The sequence below is a fragment of the Diabrotica virgifera genome, chromosome 1 (assembly GCF_917563875.1).
Source record: "Diabrotica virgifera virgifera chromosome 1, PGI_DIABVI_V3a".
Lineage (NCBI taxonomy): Eukaryota > Metazoa > Arthropoda > Insecta > Coleoptera > Chrysomelidae > Diabrotica > Diabrotica virgifera.
This window is the reverse complement of record NC_065443.1, coordinates 26,032,868-26,048,591: the sequence shown is the minus strand read 5'-3', so window position 1 is coordinate 26,048,591 and position 15,724 is coordinate 26,032,868. Positions and strand designations below refer to the sequence as shown.

The window sequence follows — 15,724 nt, the reverse complement described above, 5'->3', positions numbered from 1 at the left end:
CATGGGATCCATCTCTCTTCATAGTGGTATTTTGAACCCTTTGACCATAGCTCTGAAGATGGCTTTATAAGCCGAAAGCGCTCTTTAGGAATTATTTAATTTACACACTTCAAACGTACACTTCTCCCTATTTACCTGTATTCATCAGTGTGTACAAAACTATTTCAGTCTTTACATTTTTAATCAATGAAAAGCTCTATTCATCACACCAATTCGAGGATTACTCGAATTATTAATAACTTAACTACAGGATAACTTTACGTTATATTTAACGTGAGTGATTCATCACACTGCTGAATGATTACTTATTAGTTGAATACAAAAAAATAATATGAATAATAATAATTGAATCAGTCATTTTGAAACGGAGTCACTTCCATTTTTTTTAATTTTACAGGAGAAGTAAAAAACTTTTAGAAGTATCTTTAAGACTATTAGGAAAATAACTGTTTTTATGTATTTTTTGATTTTAAAAGTTACTATACAAACTAATAAATATTTTAAAAATATGTTTTTAAAATTTTAAAAGACCTATTAAACAATTTAAACCGGTTTAAACAATTTTTTACCACGGCACCGCCTGGCACCCTGTGGATTTGTTATAAGGACCTCTTTTTGAGTAACTTTGTTCAAAAATAGCTAATCGAAATAATTTCGCTAACGGGGGCGACGTTACAGCCTGGCCTGGAGTATTAATTAAAAATAATAGCTTAGTAATAAAATAATGACAACAATTTTATCAGGATCTTGAAGGAGGGATTTTAAACTTTGCTATGATCACTTTCTGAGTTTTATAATATAATTTTTAATCGAGTTATTAAGCCTGGAAAATAGCTATCTTCGCATTTTTCAAATTTTAAATCGTGTATAACTCGACAACAATCAATTTTAGAGAAAAATCATAAGGGACATAATATACCAAAAAAGCTAGAACCCTACAACAGCATCAAAACATGATGATCACTGTATCAACACAATATGCCAATGTAATTATCGTATTCTAATATATCCATATATTTTCAGTTTCAGAAGATCCAATTAGCAGCACATCATCTGACAATTTCGACCAAAAACCACCAATAATGAATAATAAAGTTGTAGGTGGTGAGATAATGAAGGTTCCATCATCTGACAATGTTAATGAGCTGTTAGAAATGCCTGTGCCTAATGAGAAAATTACTGAAGATGTTGAAGATCTGGTTCATGATTTAGAAAGCCTCTTGGGAAAAACATCACAATCTTTTGATGCACAAATAAGACCTAAGACAGCCGATGATAGTAAATCATCATCTGATGAGGTTACAGAAAAAATCAAAGATGATGAAGGTAATTACTTTGATATTTTAAATCTGATTTTTTTGATTACATATTTTTTACTTTGTCTTAAACATAATATCTTTTTTATTGGTATCCTCAATTGGAAATTTGTTGTGTTTCTTGTTTCATACCCAATGTACCCAATGTTCACGTGGAATTAAGCCACAACTGATTGTAGCAAGGAATACATTTTTAACTAATGTTTGACGTTTCAATTTCCACTCGATTGTTTTATTATAATACTAATCCAAATCGGTATAAAGTTTTTATCATTTTTTAATAGTGGAATTTTTTGTATTGTGTATTTATCATTTATATTTTGTTCCAGGCATTAAAAATAATGAAAACATTGAAAGTAATTCATCCCTGGATATATCTAGTAAAGAGACTATTGAAAATAAAGATGTGAATAGTGAAGAAGGATGTAATCAACTTGAAATAGAGAATAAAACAACAGAAATTAGTTCACAATCTCCTACTTTTGCAAAGGATGAAATAGGAGTTGAAGAAAACCTTCCAATTTGTGATAATATGAATACGACTGTTGATCCTACTATTGACAGTAAACATAGTAATGAAAGGGAACCATTAGTTTCCGAAGAACTATCAATTGATACTGAAAATAATTCTGCAGTAGATAATCCATTAATTACTATTGAAGTGAATAAGGACATAATTAGTGATGCGAAAAGTAATGAAATAAATGAATTAACCAATGATGATAGTACAAGCAGTTGGGAAATTGTAGATCTTAATGAGGCAATGGCATTGGAGTCTTCAGTAAGTTCAACTCCATCGGATAATATTGAACAACCTGTAAACACAATAGCTAATTCTCAGAATGTATTAGATGACATAACATCAAGTGGAGATAAAGCAGGAACATCTCTGTTAAGGATGGATACTGAAGAGAATAGAGAAGCTGACTCTATTCAAGTTGAGGCTACTGATCAAGTAGATAGAAAACTTGATCTTATTACGGAAAATATAGAAAAGCTTGAGGGGGCTAGTAAGGTGACTGGCATAGGTCTAGTTAATAAAGATACAGAAAGTGATAGCTCAAAAGTTATAATAAGTGAAGATGAAGATAAGTGTGTCAATGAAGTAAAGGGGTTAGATGTAACATCTTGTGAAGCAGAAGCAGTTCCTTTTGAAATTGAAGGTATGTATAACTACCTTAGATTCTATTTTTATATATAACTTTTTTTATTTATTAGTTATTATTTGCCAATCATAGTAGGAAGAATAAAACAAAATATTTGGGATAATAACCTCGTGATTAGTTGTTCCATTTTATCTTTTCCCATGCGTCACGATTCATTTTCAAACAAGTTAAATCAAAATATTAATTGAAACGTACATCGATATGTAGTATCATTGATATGTATGTCACTGTCAGTGGTAATAATTATTAGAAAATGGCTAGTATCTCGTGGACGTATTTCGTTAAGTTATTTTATTGAAGTGTTTAATCTTTTTGCACTATTGAGGAGATTGATCGACTCAACATTAAACAACCTGAACATCATACCGAGTATTACTAGTACAGTAGAACCTCGATTATCCGTCAGGGCACCGGACCAAGGGTATGACAGATAATCGAAAAGACGGTTAACAGAACATTAAAAAAAATTTAAAATTCATAGTACATCTCTCAAATTTAATTTTTTTTATTTGTAATTATCTTTGGCATAAACCAATTAGCCAGACTTATTTTTTATTTATAAAAAGAGCATTTTTTATGATCCAATGTAAATAAATTAATTGTTCAAATTCTCACACCCTAGGATAAATGTTATTAGAATGTTATTAAATGTTAAATGATAAATGTTATTAAATGTTAGTAAAATTTGTGTGTTTCTGTTTAGTGCATTTTTTTATGTATATTTTTTATTTTTTTTTTATTATATTTTTTTGGTTTTCTTAATGTTTTATTTATGTAGTCATTTGTTTAGTTTTAGTTCCTTTTTTTTCATTATTTTTTTTTGTTTTTTTTTATTTGTTTGTCATTATTTTACTTTTTTTTTATGTTAATTTTTTGTGAACACACAATAATATTCTGTATCGCAGAATTGCTTCCAATGGTGTTAGTTTTTTACAATTTCATTTTGCAACGAATTACAAATTTCATTTGTAGATATCTTTATTTCCAAATAGGTAACCTAATATACAAATTTTTAACTTAAATTACACTTTTCTTACATATAAACAAAATAAAAGCAATAAATACAATGATTCACAATAAAAAAATTCAATAAAATAAATACAAGAAAATTGTGTACATTCACTGTCATTTCAACATAACTGTCCCAAGAAAAACCTTCAATTTATTCTTAAAATTAATAACAAATAACAAATCTTTGATATACCGAAAACCAGTTCAATGTATTCAGCATTAAATTTATTGGTGTCAATCGGCCCATTCTTAATATTATACGCATACCACGATTTTGTAATTTTTGAAGTTGTCCCATTTTATTTAGGTTAAACAAATATAAGACTGATGCACAATAATCAAAATGAGGTTGGATTATTGAATTATATACAGTAAGTCTAGTTTCTAAAGATAAATTTTTTGCTATTCTTGTAAAAAAGTATAATTTCTTGCTGATTTTTTTGTGTATATAAAAAAATGATCTTCCGATGAAAGAGTGTTATCAAGTTGAAATCCTAAGTATTTAATAGTTGTTGTTATTTCAATATTTTCACCATTTATGGATAAATTAATGTTATTTATATTGATTTTGTTATACTTATATCTACTGGTTACAATTAGAGCTTTTGTCTTTGATACATTTAATTTTAACTTGTTTAATGTTAAATAATTATAAACAGCCTCCAGAATTGAATTCATTTTTGCCACTGCATTTTCCAAGCATACATCACTACAAGCTATTAACGTATCGTCAGCAAAAAGATTAACAAACTCACAATCAACAAACAGATCTATATCATTCAAGTAGAGAATAAAATATGTATGGTTTGTTTGACAATATAAGAGTGATTTGTGTTCGTACAATCGAATCAATTTAAAATATTCTGAAATCTGTGTTTGTTTTACTGTTGCTTCACATTTTGCGACGGCTGAATTTCTTAATCGGCATAAGATCATGCAATCTACTTTATTGGCTTCTTCTTGTTGAGAATACCACTCGATAAATTAATGCATATGCGATGCAGCTTCTCTAGATTATTTACGCAAATCTTTGTCAGTTACAATAGGTTCATCAACATAGCTACAGTCAAATTCCAAGTCTGTGGTCAGCTTCTGAATCTGTTTGGTCCGCCTTTGTTGCCATTTCAACGATTTCTTTATCTGTCAGCAATGGATAGCCGTTTGTGTCCTCATCACAAATCAAATAACTTTTTTTTATCTATTTACATTAAAATTTTTGCTTATGTAGTCAATACAACTTCTGTATGTACCCTGTTGGTTAACAGAGGTGACCCTTAGTGGAGAGAAGGATAATCGAGGTTCCACTGTATAGAGAAAAATATAGAATGGTAATCAATATATTTAAAAAAACCAAAAGGTAAACAGTAATCTCAAAAATAAACAAATAAGTTTCCATTCGACAGAACTATAGCCACACTCACAAATATTACTTGTCACTTTTCCTTACAGAATAAATAGGTACTTACCGGAAGTAATTAAATTAAGAGAGGACAATAGTTTTAACAATAATTATGTTTCAAAATAAAAATTACAGTAACATATATAGCACCTCCACTCAAACAGTGCCATAAGTCAAAGAAGCCAAATATCGAGAAAGCGAAGATTAAAATTTGTGCTAGAAATTTTCCGGGTTTAATTCAAAAACTGTTAGAAATTAGTATAACTATTTTAGTCAGTTACAAAGGTTTTTTAAGCTCTACAAAATAGTGTATTATTTATGCTAAAAATATTTTTTTTTGAGTTGTGACACTACAGGTAAAATAACGAAAAATTTACGAAATATTATTTATCAAAAGCGGCACTTGAAGTACAGAATATATCATTAATATTATCTGGTTAACAGACATAATTTTTAAGGATGTAACTTTAAGTACAAGTAACAACATTAAACAAAAAATACTGCAAAAATAAAGATAAATAAGTGATAAATGTGTCACTTTTCTTGAGCTCATACGCAGATTGTTTTGAATAAAGTAATCATATATACTGTCTTAACTCGACAAACGACGCTTAAATACATCTCGGATGGAAAAATGTTTTTCACAAGTCGATTTACTGTTTGTGTTCGGTGCACCGTTGATTTTGGTTAATCATATAATGACCCTAGTGTCATCCAATGACAAATACATGAACCATAAGCATAACACTTTTTGAGATAAGATTTTGAAGTTTTATTAAACTGTTGGTGCAATTAAACCGTTTTTATTTTTTTTTTAGTTGTGACAATATTTGAGCGGAGGTGCGATATAAAGACTAAAAGTTAAATAATTTGAGAAACCAATAAACAATAAATTCAAATAATAACCAACACATGCGCTAATGACACTGCCACTTAAAATCATAAACGTCAAAATATAGAGTAAACAAAGTAAAACGAAAAGTTATATCAACGAAATGCCATGTTGTTTATCCTTGTTTAACTTATTGTGGTTTCTATAAAAATAATTCGTGAATAATTTCTTGCATGGGAAAAGTTAGAGTGGACTTACTATAATGTTGTTTATCTTACTATTAGTAAAACCAGCATTATAGTAATTTGACTTTCTTTAGTTACTGCTGCTCAGGAGGCACCTATGGAACGAGAGAGCCTCTGTTCTGATGCCATATGTTTTCTCAATTCCTCCTATAAAATTAAGTTCACTGAAGTGACTTTTCCAACTGTCTGTATTTGTGTAGTTGATTTGTAATCCATTAATTGACTGTTCCTTCATCTGAATTATCAAATATAATTAAACTACACAAACATTGTAAATTATTGTATGAAATATTTACTCCCGATGAAACATCTTTATGTCATGGTCTTATTCTTTTCTGCGCAAAGAGATCTGCTGATGCAAAGTATTCTTGCATTCAAAATTCAAGCGATGTCAAGTTTACAGTACTTTTTGAAAATACTAGGCAAACACCACTAACATTAAATGAAATAAAAGACAGACGTACTCTCAATCATTAATGATTGAGAGTATGTCTGTCTTTTACTTCATTTAAAATAAACTCTCACATGCAACCCATTCAACATACCAATAACATTGTGTAAACCTTTTTTTTTTTTTTACATTTCTGACATAATCTATTGTGTCTATAGGGCTTTTCATCGATTGTCATTTGTTTCGAGCTCCTGTCATAGGTTGTATAATCTGTGTATAATATACACGGATTATACGACATATGACAGAAGCTCGAAACAAATGACGGTGAATGAAAAGCCCTATTCTGAATATCAAAGTATAGGGCATTCTAACATGCTGTCAAAATTAAATCAATATGGCGACTGGAAGGCAAACATAAATATTATTCTGTTAGTTCGTAATGTGTTTTAGATAATTTTACTTACGTTCCTTTGTAGTATTGTTTTGCATAAAGTTTAGTTTAATATTTTCACGGGAAGAATTAATTTAAAAAGATAATATGCCTAATTTCTGTTGTGTTTTAAAGTGTGGAATGTGAAATAACCGTGATAAAGTTCAGTTTTATCGGTTACCATCAGTGCTACATTTTAAGCATAAAACCAAACTAAATAAATTATCATTTGAGTCACAAAAACAATGGCTAAATGCTATAAAATGTCCTATAAAAATGCTAAAGAACTATGTCCATGTTACTTACGCTTGGAAAACTGTCTCCACTGTAGGTTAACATAGACTCCTTGAGGAAAAATTAATCTATATTATTTATTTTGTCAATCTTTAGCTTGTATCTACTAGCAGCATATGTATTGTTTACCAACAACTTTTGAAAATATTCAATCATGTTTATTTATTCACTGCTTAAAACTAAATAAAGTCGTTCAAGTACTTCACAACTAAGAACTACACAAAATCAACAACAAAATGTTCGGAAAATACAACTAAAAAACTATTAACGGAAAAAAATTTAAGAAACACAGTATGGTACAATACAAATAAATACAATGTTTGACAGTTTGACTCCCAGCGGTATCATAAACGTCAAAGTCTTGGAATGCCCTATAATAAAGACTCAATCTATTAACCTTAAATTAAAATTATAATTTTGTAACCAATCTGCGATTTCAACATTGTAATTTGCGTTTTAAAGAAAAAATATGTACTGTGAAAAGTATGCATATAAAAAAGTTTGCACCAAAAACCAAACAAAAAAATAAAAAAACAAGCACACATTTTTAACATTTTTCACTAACACTAAACCCTAATTGTTGATCTGTGAACTCAAAAATAGAATAGTCATAAAAGGTAAATGTTTCTTATTTGTAAAAATTTATGTTTGTGACTTAACATTATTAAATACAATTGCAGTATTGAATTGCAATTTTTATTAAAAAAGAACACCCACTTACTGTTTGGTACATCTGGAATTTGATTTTTTTATTTCTGGATTTTTTTGGTTTATGTAATTCTCAAATAGTATTTTATTTTGTAGAATCTGACAACGCTACTACTAGTGAAAAAACAAAAGATGTTGAATTACAAATGGAAATATCATCCAGTGAAGTTTCTGTCCAACAAGAAGAAACCCAACTACAGAACACTGAGGATGAACCATCTAATCTAGAAGCAGTAGGTTCAAGTGAAAATCCAAAAAACTTGGAAGACATTGTTAAGCTGGATAAATCTGATAACTTGGAAATATCTAAAGAAGACTTATCTTGTAATGCTGAAAATTCATTAACAGATGACATTGCCATCTCCAAAGAATCCGTAGATGTAAATCATTTAGATTCAGCAATACCTGAATTAACCCCAGAAAATATTCAACCTGATGTTGAGGATGGAGCAACATCAGAAGTGATTGTTGCCAAAGAAACTGATGTAACTAGTCATATTGTAGAAAATATTGAATCAGTTAGTGAAACAGAGGAACCTAATGAAAAATCGAATTCAGATATAGTAGAATCAGTTAGAGAAAGCAGTGAAATTAAGGAAGTAACTGCTGAGGATACCGAATCTAAAATATACGATAATACTAGACAGGAGAATGAAAATAAATCAGACATTAAGTTATATGAATCAAAAGGGTCTGAAATAATATCCGTTGAGGATTTACCAGAATTAGAGAATACAATTGGAGACACAAAGCCCATGGATGTTGAACCTGATGAAAAAAATTTAAGTGAAAATGATCAGTCAGAGCAAGAGTCACACAGTCCTGATCAAACCGATTCTGATATAACTAAAGCTGTAGAGCAAACTCTAAATAATCCAGAATTAGAGTCACCCCAAGCTACGAAAGAAGCTGGTTCTGAATTACTTACACCTGAGGAGGAAAACACAAAGTCTAGAACAAATGAAAAAGTTGATGAAGATGTTAAAATTGATACAAATACTGGAGAAGAAGTTGTTATGGAAACGGAACAAGTTAATGTAAATGAGATACAAGAGATTAAAACTAAGGAAGAAGAGACAGATGACGTTGTAACAGAAAAAGTACACATTCAAGCTGATGTAGAAGGGGCAGGGGGAAGTTCTAAAGAAACAGATAACATTAAAGAAGACATTAAATCTGATATAAAAGATATATGTGAGGCCGAAGAGAAAACAAAACAAGTTGAATCTGATTTAGAAGAGACATTAGAGGGTAGAACTGATTTAGTAGAACCGAAAGAAGTTTTGGTGGAATTACAAGAGATTAAAGATGATGCAGAAGTAACAGATGATATGAAAACTGATGATGTGGAAAACGATGAGTGTAAAACATGTATAAAAGAGACAGATATTAATCTTGATATTCAACAGACAGATCAAGTACAAAGTGACGTAGAGATGACGGAGCTTGTTAAAACTGATATGGAGAAGAACAGGCAAGTTGAAATCGGTGAAGGCATGTCTAAAACTGATGTGGAAGAAACAAAAGATACCCAAAACATTACTAAAACTGATAAAGATGATTCAGAGCTTGATCAAGAAACTTGCAAGGTGATAGAATATATTGATGAAAAAGGAGTAGTTGAAACTGAAGAACCTGAAATCACAGATTCAGAGAAAGCTGCACCTATTAATGCTGATCAAATGGATGTTGAATTTGTGAAAGTTTCTACAGAAGAATCGGAACAAATTGAAACTGATGATGTAGTTGTGTTAGAACCACAAACTGAACAAAAACTATCAGATAATGTTGAGGCACAAGCAAGTGAAGTAGAGGACGACACTAAGAGTGATATAGATATTTCAAGATCACCGACACATCAAGATTTATTGGAAAAAAATGAAGATATAGAAATGTCACAAGCAAGTGAGATAGGTATGGATAATCCTGAAGGAGATAGTGCTCTTCCAATACAGTCAGAAAAAGAATTAAATGAAAACATTAGCGATGATGTAGAACAAATACAATCAAGTGGAGCAATTAAAGATTCATCAGAATCTGATAAGGATGATTCTAGATTACAAACTAATGAAGAATTATCAGAAAATATTGGAGATGTTCAAGAGTCACCATCAAGTGAGGTAATTAACGATACAACTGAAGCTGATAAAGATACTTCCATATCACATACTGAAGAATTACCAGAAAAAATTGAAAAAGTCATGGAAGCCTCACCATCAAGTGCATTCATTCAAGATGCGACTGAAACTGACACAGATATTTCTAGATCTCAAAATGAAGGGGACTTGACAGAAACAATAGAGGATTTTGAAGAGTCACAATCAAAGGAGGTGATTAATGATACGACTGAAGCTGATACAAATGTTTCCAAATCCCAAACTGATGAATTATCAAACACAAATGAAGAAGTCATGGAAGGCTCGATATCAACTGCATTAATTCAAGATGCGACTGAAGCTGATAAAGAAACTGAGGATCTTTCTAACTCAGAAAAAATTGATGAAGAAGATGTGGAGAAAACACAATCAAGTGTGATAATTAACGATGAAATTGAAAAAGTGGAAACTGTTCTAGAAGATTCCCAACCACATGAAGCCATTGGGGATACAACGGAAGATGTTGCGACCAACGAAGTGTCAGAAAAAGTAGAAAGTGTTCTAGAAGATTCCCAGCCAAATGAAGTTATTGGGGATACAACGGAAGCTGTTTCTGTATATGAACCTGAAAAAGAACTATCCAAGGAAATAAATAATATCAAGGAACCACCACAGTCAAGTGAAATAACAAAGGATGATACTGAATCAGTTGAAACTAGTCAAGAGATATCATCCATGCAAATAGATGAAGTTTTTGATCCAGTTGAGGTAATCCAAGAAGAGTCTGAAGCGTGTGTCGAATTTGGGAAGAATATGGATGAACCTAATCTCGAAGCTAATCAAGATGAGGAAAAAATGGAAGTAGAATCAGGTAAGGAATTTTTGTTGCACTGCTCTTGTTATTTTTTATTTATAAACGAAAATTTTAAATGTAGCCATCTATTTATCTACTCTTAGGAAACATATAAGTATTTCGTATCTAAGTAAGGTCTGATGCCATCAGCGGATCCACACTGAAGTTTATTTGACATCAGAGAGGAAGAGAGAGCATTTGCAATGAGCAAGACTCTGTATCCAATGTCTTGGGTTCTTTGTCGCATAAAATAAACACCTGAAGTATGGATAGATCAATAAGAACAAGAATCACTGTACTGCATTATTTATTTATGTTAACTACAATGCCGAAACAAGCTAAAACAAAGAAAGCTCGAGTCATTTCAATATGTACTTAACTCTCGCAAGGACGACCCAGGAGAATTTCGAAATGTTGAAAAAAAATTAGTACTTGTTTTGAACATTGTTGACTCTTTTGGAGGTAAAATAGCCAGCCGAGAATTATTTAAGAAAAATAATATTTGGAAATGGGAAAAATGGTAGTAAAAGAGGGGAAAGCTGATAACATAAATACTAAATAAAAATGAAAAAAAAATGTAAAGTTTATAACGTCACACTTTCTTTAGGCGGGCTTGTTTATATGCGTAAATTATAGCACTATAATTGCAGAACTAAATAATATACAGTCTCTAGCCAAATTATTAGACCACTATAAGATTTTATAAAAAAAATGTTAATTATGAGGTGATACTAAATAGGGTTTTTGTATGTACCAGACACAATGTACAGTGGATCCCAAACCATTTTTTCAGTCCGTTATTAATTTTGACGTCATATAGGATTTTAATGATGTCGAAAATCATTACATGACATTTTAGCTAAATCTGACAGTTGTCAGGATATTTCTATTTATGTAAACATCAATATTTATTTATTTATTTATTTATTTATTTATTCAATAAACGGCAGAGCCAATTTACAAAAAATGTATAAAAAAAAATGAAATATTATGGTAAACAGTAAAGATAACCAATTTTAACCTAAAATAACAAATAACAAAAGATAATAAAAATGACAACAATGACAACAATAAAAACCAACAAAATTAAATTAGTAACAATAATAAATAATTAATAAATTATAGGAACTTAGAGCTGTACTTCAGTTACTGAATTATGTATGCTTCTTTTAAATACACGAAGACTGTCCACAAATGGATCAAGACTGTTTTGATTTTGATTAATTAGACGCAAGGTGCGTGACAATTGGGAGTAAAAGCAATAGTTCGTATTATGATAAGGTATGCGAAAAATTGGGGAAACCCGTCTTTGGACAGTATTGAGGCTTATAGCTTGTAAGATAGTTGGGCAATGATACAGACCATTTAATATTTTATAAATGATTGTTAAATCTGATTTAGCCCTTCTTACTTCCAAGCTATCCAATTTAAATGTTTGATTAACCAGATCATAATTAATGTTAAAACCCTGACGAATATTGATATGAGCTCGAAATGCCAAAGAACGAAGAAATGTTTTCTGGACGGACTCAATATTTCTAATGTGACAATCATAGTAAGGTGACCATATAATTGAGGCATATTCCAGCAATGAGCGCACAAAAGAAACATATAACCTTAAAAAACAATTCGGTGACAGTTGAGAACTATTACGTGTTATAAATCCAAGATTTCGCATACTCCTATTAATCATGTCTGTAATATGTGGAATAAAAGTTAATTTTTTGTCAAACAAAACACCTAAGTCTTTAATACAGTCCACAGATTCAATAACAGTATTGTTCAATATATACGTTTTTACAATGGTATTGTTAGAGCGACTGAAGGTAATACTAAAGCATTTTTTAACATTTAATTCTAGACCATTATCAGTACACCATACACATAAGTTATTTAGATCCTTTTGTAGCAGTACAGTGTCTAGTTCGGTCAACCTTATAAAATTTGAAATCGTCCGCAAAGGCCAGAAGTGCAGAATGTAATATTATAGTACTCAGGTCTCTAATAAACAAGTTAAACAAGACAGGGCCTGAGTGAGACCCCTGTGGAACACCTGAAAGCACCTGAATCTCGCTAGATAAGTAATTGTTAATCCGAACGAACTGAGTACGCCCAGTTAACAAACTATAAGAAAATCTTACAAGGCTCTCACCCAAACCCATTGCACTTAGTTTGGCAACAATATGTTTATGACTAACTCTATCGAATGCCCTCGAGAAGTCCGTGTAAACACTGTCTACCTGTTTGGAGCTCTCAAAGGCATTCAACAGGTCAAACTGATACGTTAAAAGGTTGGTCACGGTGGATCTACCTTGAGAAAATCCATGCTGCTCGTCATTTAATATTTTGCGACAGTGCCAGGATAGATGGGTGGAAAATAATTTATCAAAAAGCTTAGGAATAGCTGATAGTATGCTAATCCCTCGATAGTTACGAACGTCACTCTTATTGCCACTTTTATGGATAGGTGTAAGAAAGCTTACTTTCCAAAAGTCGGGAAAAATACCAGTGGAAATGGACAAGTTAAACACATGCAGCAAGGGTTGGCTCAACGTACAAACACATTTCTTCAGCAGCACAGAGGGAATTCCATCTGGGCCATGTGAATACCTACTCGGCAAACTATTTATACCATCAAAGACCTCTGTTAAAGAAAATTGCACTGTATTAAGATCTAAACTATAATTAAAGTTATAGTCAGGAATCTCCCCATCATTGTTTTTATATGATAAAGCAAAATGTTTTGAGAATAAATTTACAATTTCTTGACCACTGTCACGTTATCAAGTCTCATTATCAAGAAACATACTATTAGGATATGCACTTGATCTCCGTAAATTATTCACATGTTTATAGAACAGACTAGGGTTAACGGACAATTCTGTATTTATTCTCATTATGTAGTTGTTGTGACATTCATTGCGTAAAATTTTACATCTATCTCTACTTTGTGAAAATAATTGATAGTCCTCATAATTCCCAGTCTGCTTAAATTTACAATGTGCTTTTTTCTTATCAATGATTAGCCTCTGTAATTCCCTGCTAAACCAAGATGGAAAGTTAGATGACTTAAAATGTTTAATCGGGACAAAATGATCAATAGCAGAGTACAAAACATTATAAAAATATTCCACACATTTGTTAATGTCACCATGATCAAGTGCATGATCCCAGGATATGCTAGCTAAATAGTTGTTAATAGCATTAAAATCACAGTTCTTAAAATCGTAGTAAAAAACGTCATATTTTAAATCTAAATCACTTTTAAGAGGGATGATAAACTCTAAAAAAATATTTATACAAATATTTGCCAGAATATTAATATTCAAAATATTTTACTGTAAAAATAAATATAAAATCAAATTTCACTATGCAATGTCCGAATATACCAATGACATAAAATATTTATATTTACGTCGCTGAAAAATACTAACCTAGAAATTTCAATTGTCATTTTGCCATATGATTTTGTGAAATAATGTCACGATCGATTACTTTTGTGTCAAATTATCTTTATTCTCATCATTGATTGGTTATCTATTTAGAATTTAGAGTATCGTAATCGCCAATCAATTATACATCCTTAAGTACATATAAGTCGTTGTAATATGCAAATACCCGTCAAGGAATACATAATTTTCTAAGTTCAATGTGTAATAATCACAGAGGTACGTTTTTTTCTGTCACTTCCAGCTGTAATGCGTTAGAGAGAATTCGATAATCTGTGACGCACTGAAAAATGGGTTTGGGATGATCTGTATGTTGTTTAGTTGTCCATTTAATTATCTATATTTTATCACAAATTGTATCAATCCTAAATAAGTGCAAAATTTATGTAGCCATTAACACGTTAAATGCTAAAGCCTTGACGGTGGGCGACATTTTTGTAACACCACGAATGGGCACGCCTATGGATAACCAAGGCCAAAAAAAAAAATAATATGTAACAACAAATTAAATAAAACATAAAAATATACTTGGTGTCACGTAACTTTTCGAAGTACCTCGGTAGCTCTAAGTCTTCAGAGACCTAGGGGATGAATTCTTAATAGATTTTAAATATGATAGAAACTCAAATGCTCGTGGGCGCCATAATTAAAAAAGATATAGTATATGTTCACTTCTAAAAAAAAATATAAAACTAAGAATGCCCCCTACTGAGATATTTGTACTTACCGTAGCTACTCTCAGGTATGGTTACTTTATAAGAAGGATAGAGATTGGTAAAGAAAATGTAATAATTAAACATAATTCTTACTTTATTGAAAACAAATAAAAATTTATCAAAGTTTTTATCAAGAAAAAAAAGTCCTTAATCATTCTATTAATTTGCGAAAAAACGTAAGAGTTCAACAATTAAAAATAGCGCAAGTACCTTGTTGTTTTCTTTATCCATAGGTGTTCCATAGTCGATGCGGCAGTTAAGGTGTTAAACATTTTTCTTGATTTCACGGCACATTTGCTGTCACGACACATAACGACACCCATTTTGACAGATAAAGTACAGCTATTAATTATATTAGAGACGAAATTCCATTGTTCGTTTATTGTATTCAACATTTGAATACTATTATTATTATTGTTATTGATTCAACTTAATTTAAAGAAAAAACGAAAAACTCTTCGACAAAAGAAAACCAAATTTGGATCAGTTTAATTCATTACGAGAACCACAAAATGTGGCCGAGAATTTACACTCTATACGACCGTAGATATAGCGGCCACTTCAGCCTACTTCGGCTCTGGAACTAAAACTGGACTGTACTAAATACATTTAACTATCTCCATCAAACTATTGTTAAACAACTATTTCCATTCAACTATTATCAAACAGTTATCTCCGTCAGCAAGGTAAAAGAGGCTGCTGACGGAAAGAACACCAGCTTTCTACTGTAGACTCCTCAGAACTGATCACTAGTGATCACGAATCTCCTTAGAACTCTCCCTCTCCCACAACCCAAAATTCATTCCATCTCCTCT

The 15,724-nt window shown here is 30.9% G+C and overlaps 1 protein-coding gene across 2 annotated transcripts in view; it reads left to right on the top strand.

The window, feature by feature from the left end:
* The window catches only part of LOC114328870 (titin), a 189,648-nt gene that overhangs the window by 29,482 nt on the left and 144,442 nt on the right, over positions 1-15,724 (top strand). For both annotated transcript variants that reach the window (XM_028277838.2, XM_028277839.2), the window contains exons 2-4: positions 1,024-1,326; positions 1,646-2,479; positions 7,892-10,762. In XM_028277838.2, the coding sequence (XP_028133639.2) occupies positions 1,083-1,326; positions 1,646-2,479; positions 7,892-10,762 (3,949 nt within the window). In that variant the 5' untranslated portion in view covers positions 1,024-1,082. The remainder of the gene's footprint in view (positions 1-1,023; positions 1,327-1,645; positions 2,480-7,891; positions 10,763-15,724) is intronic.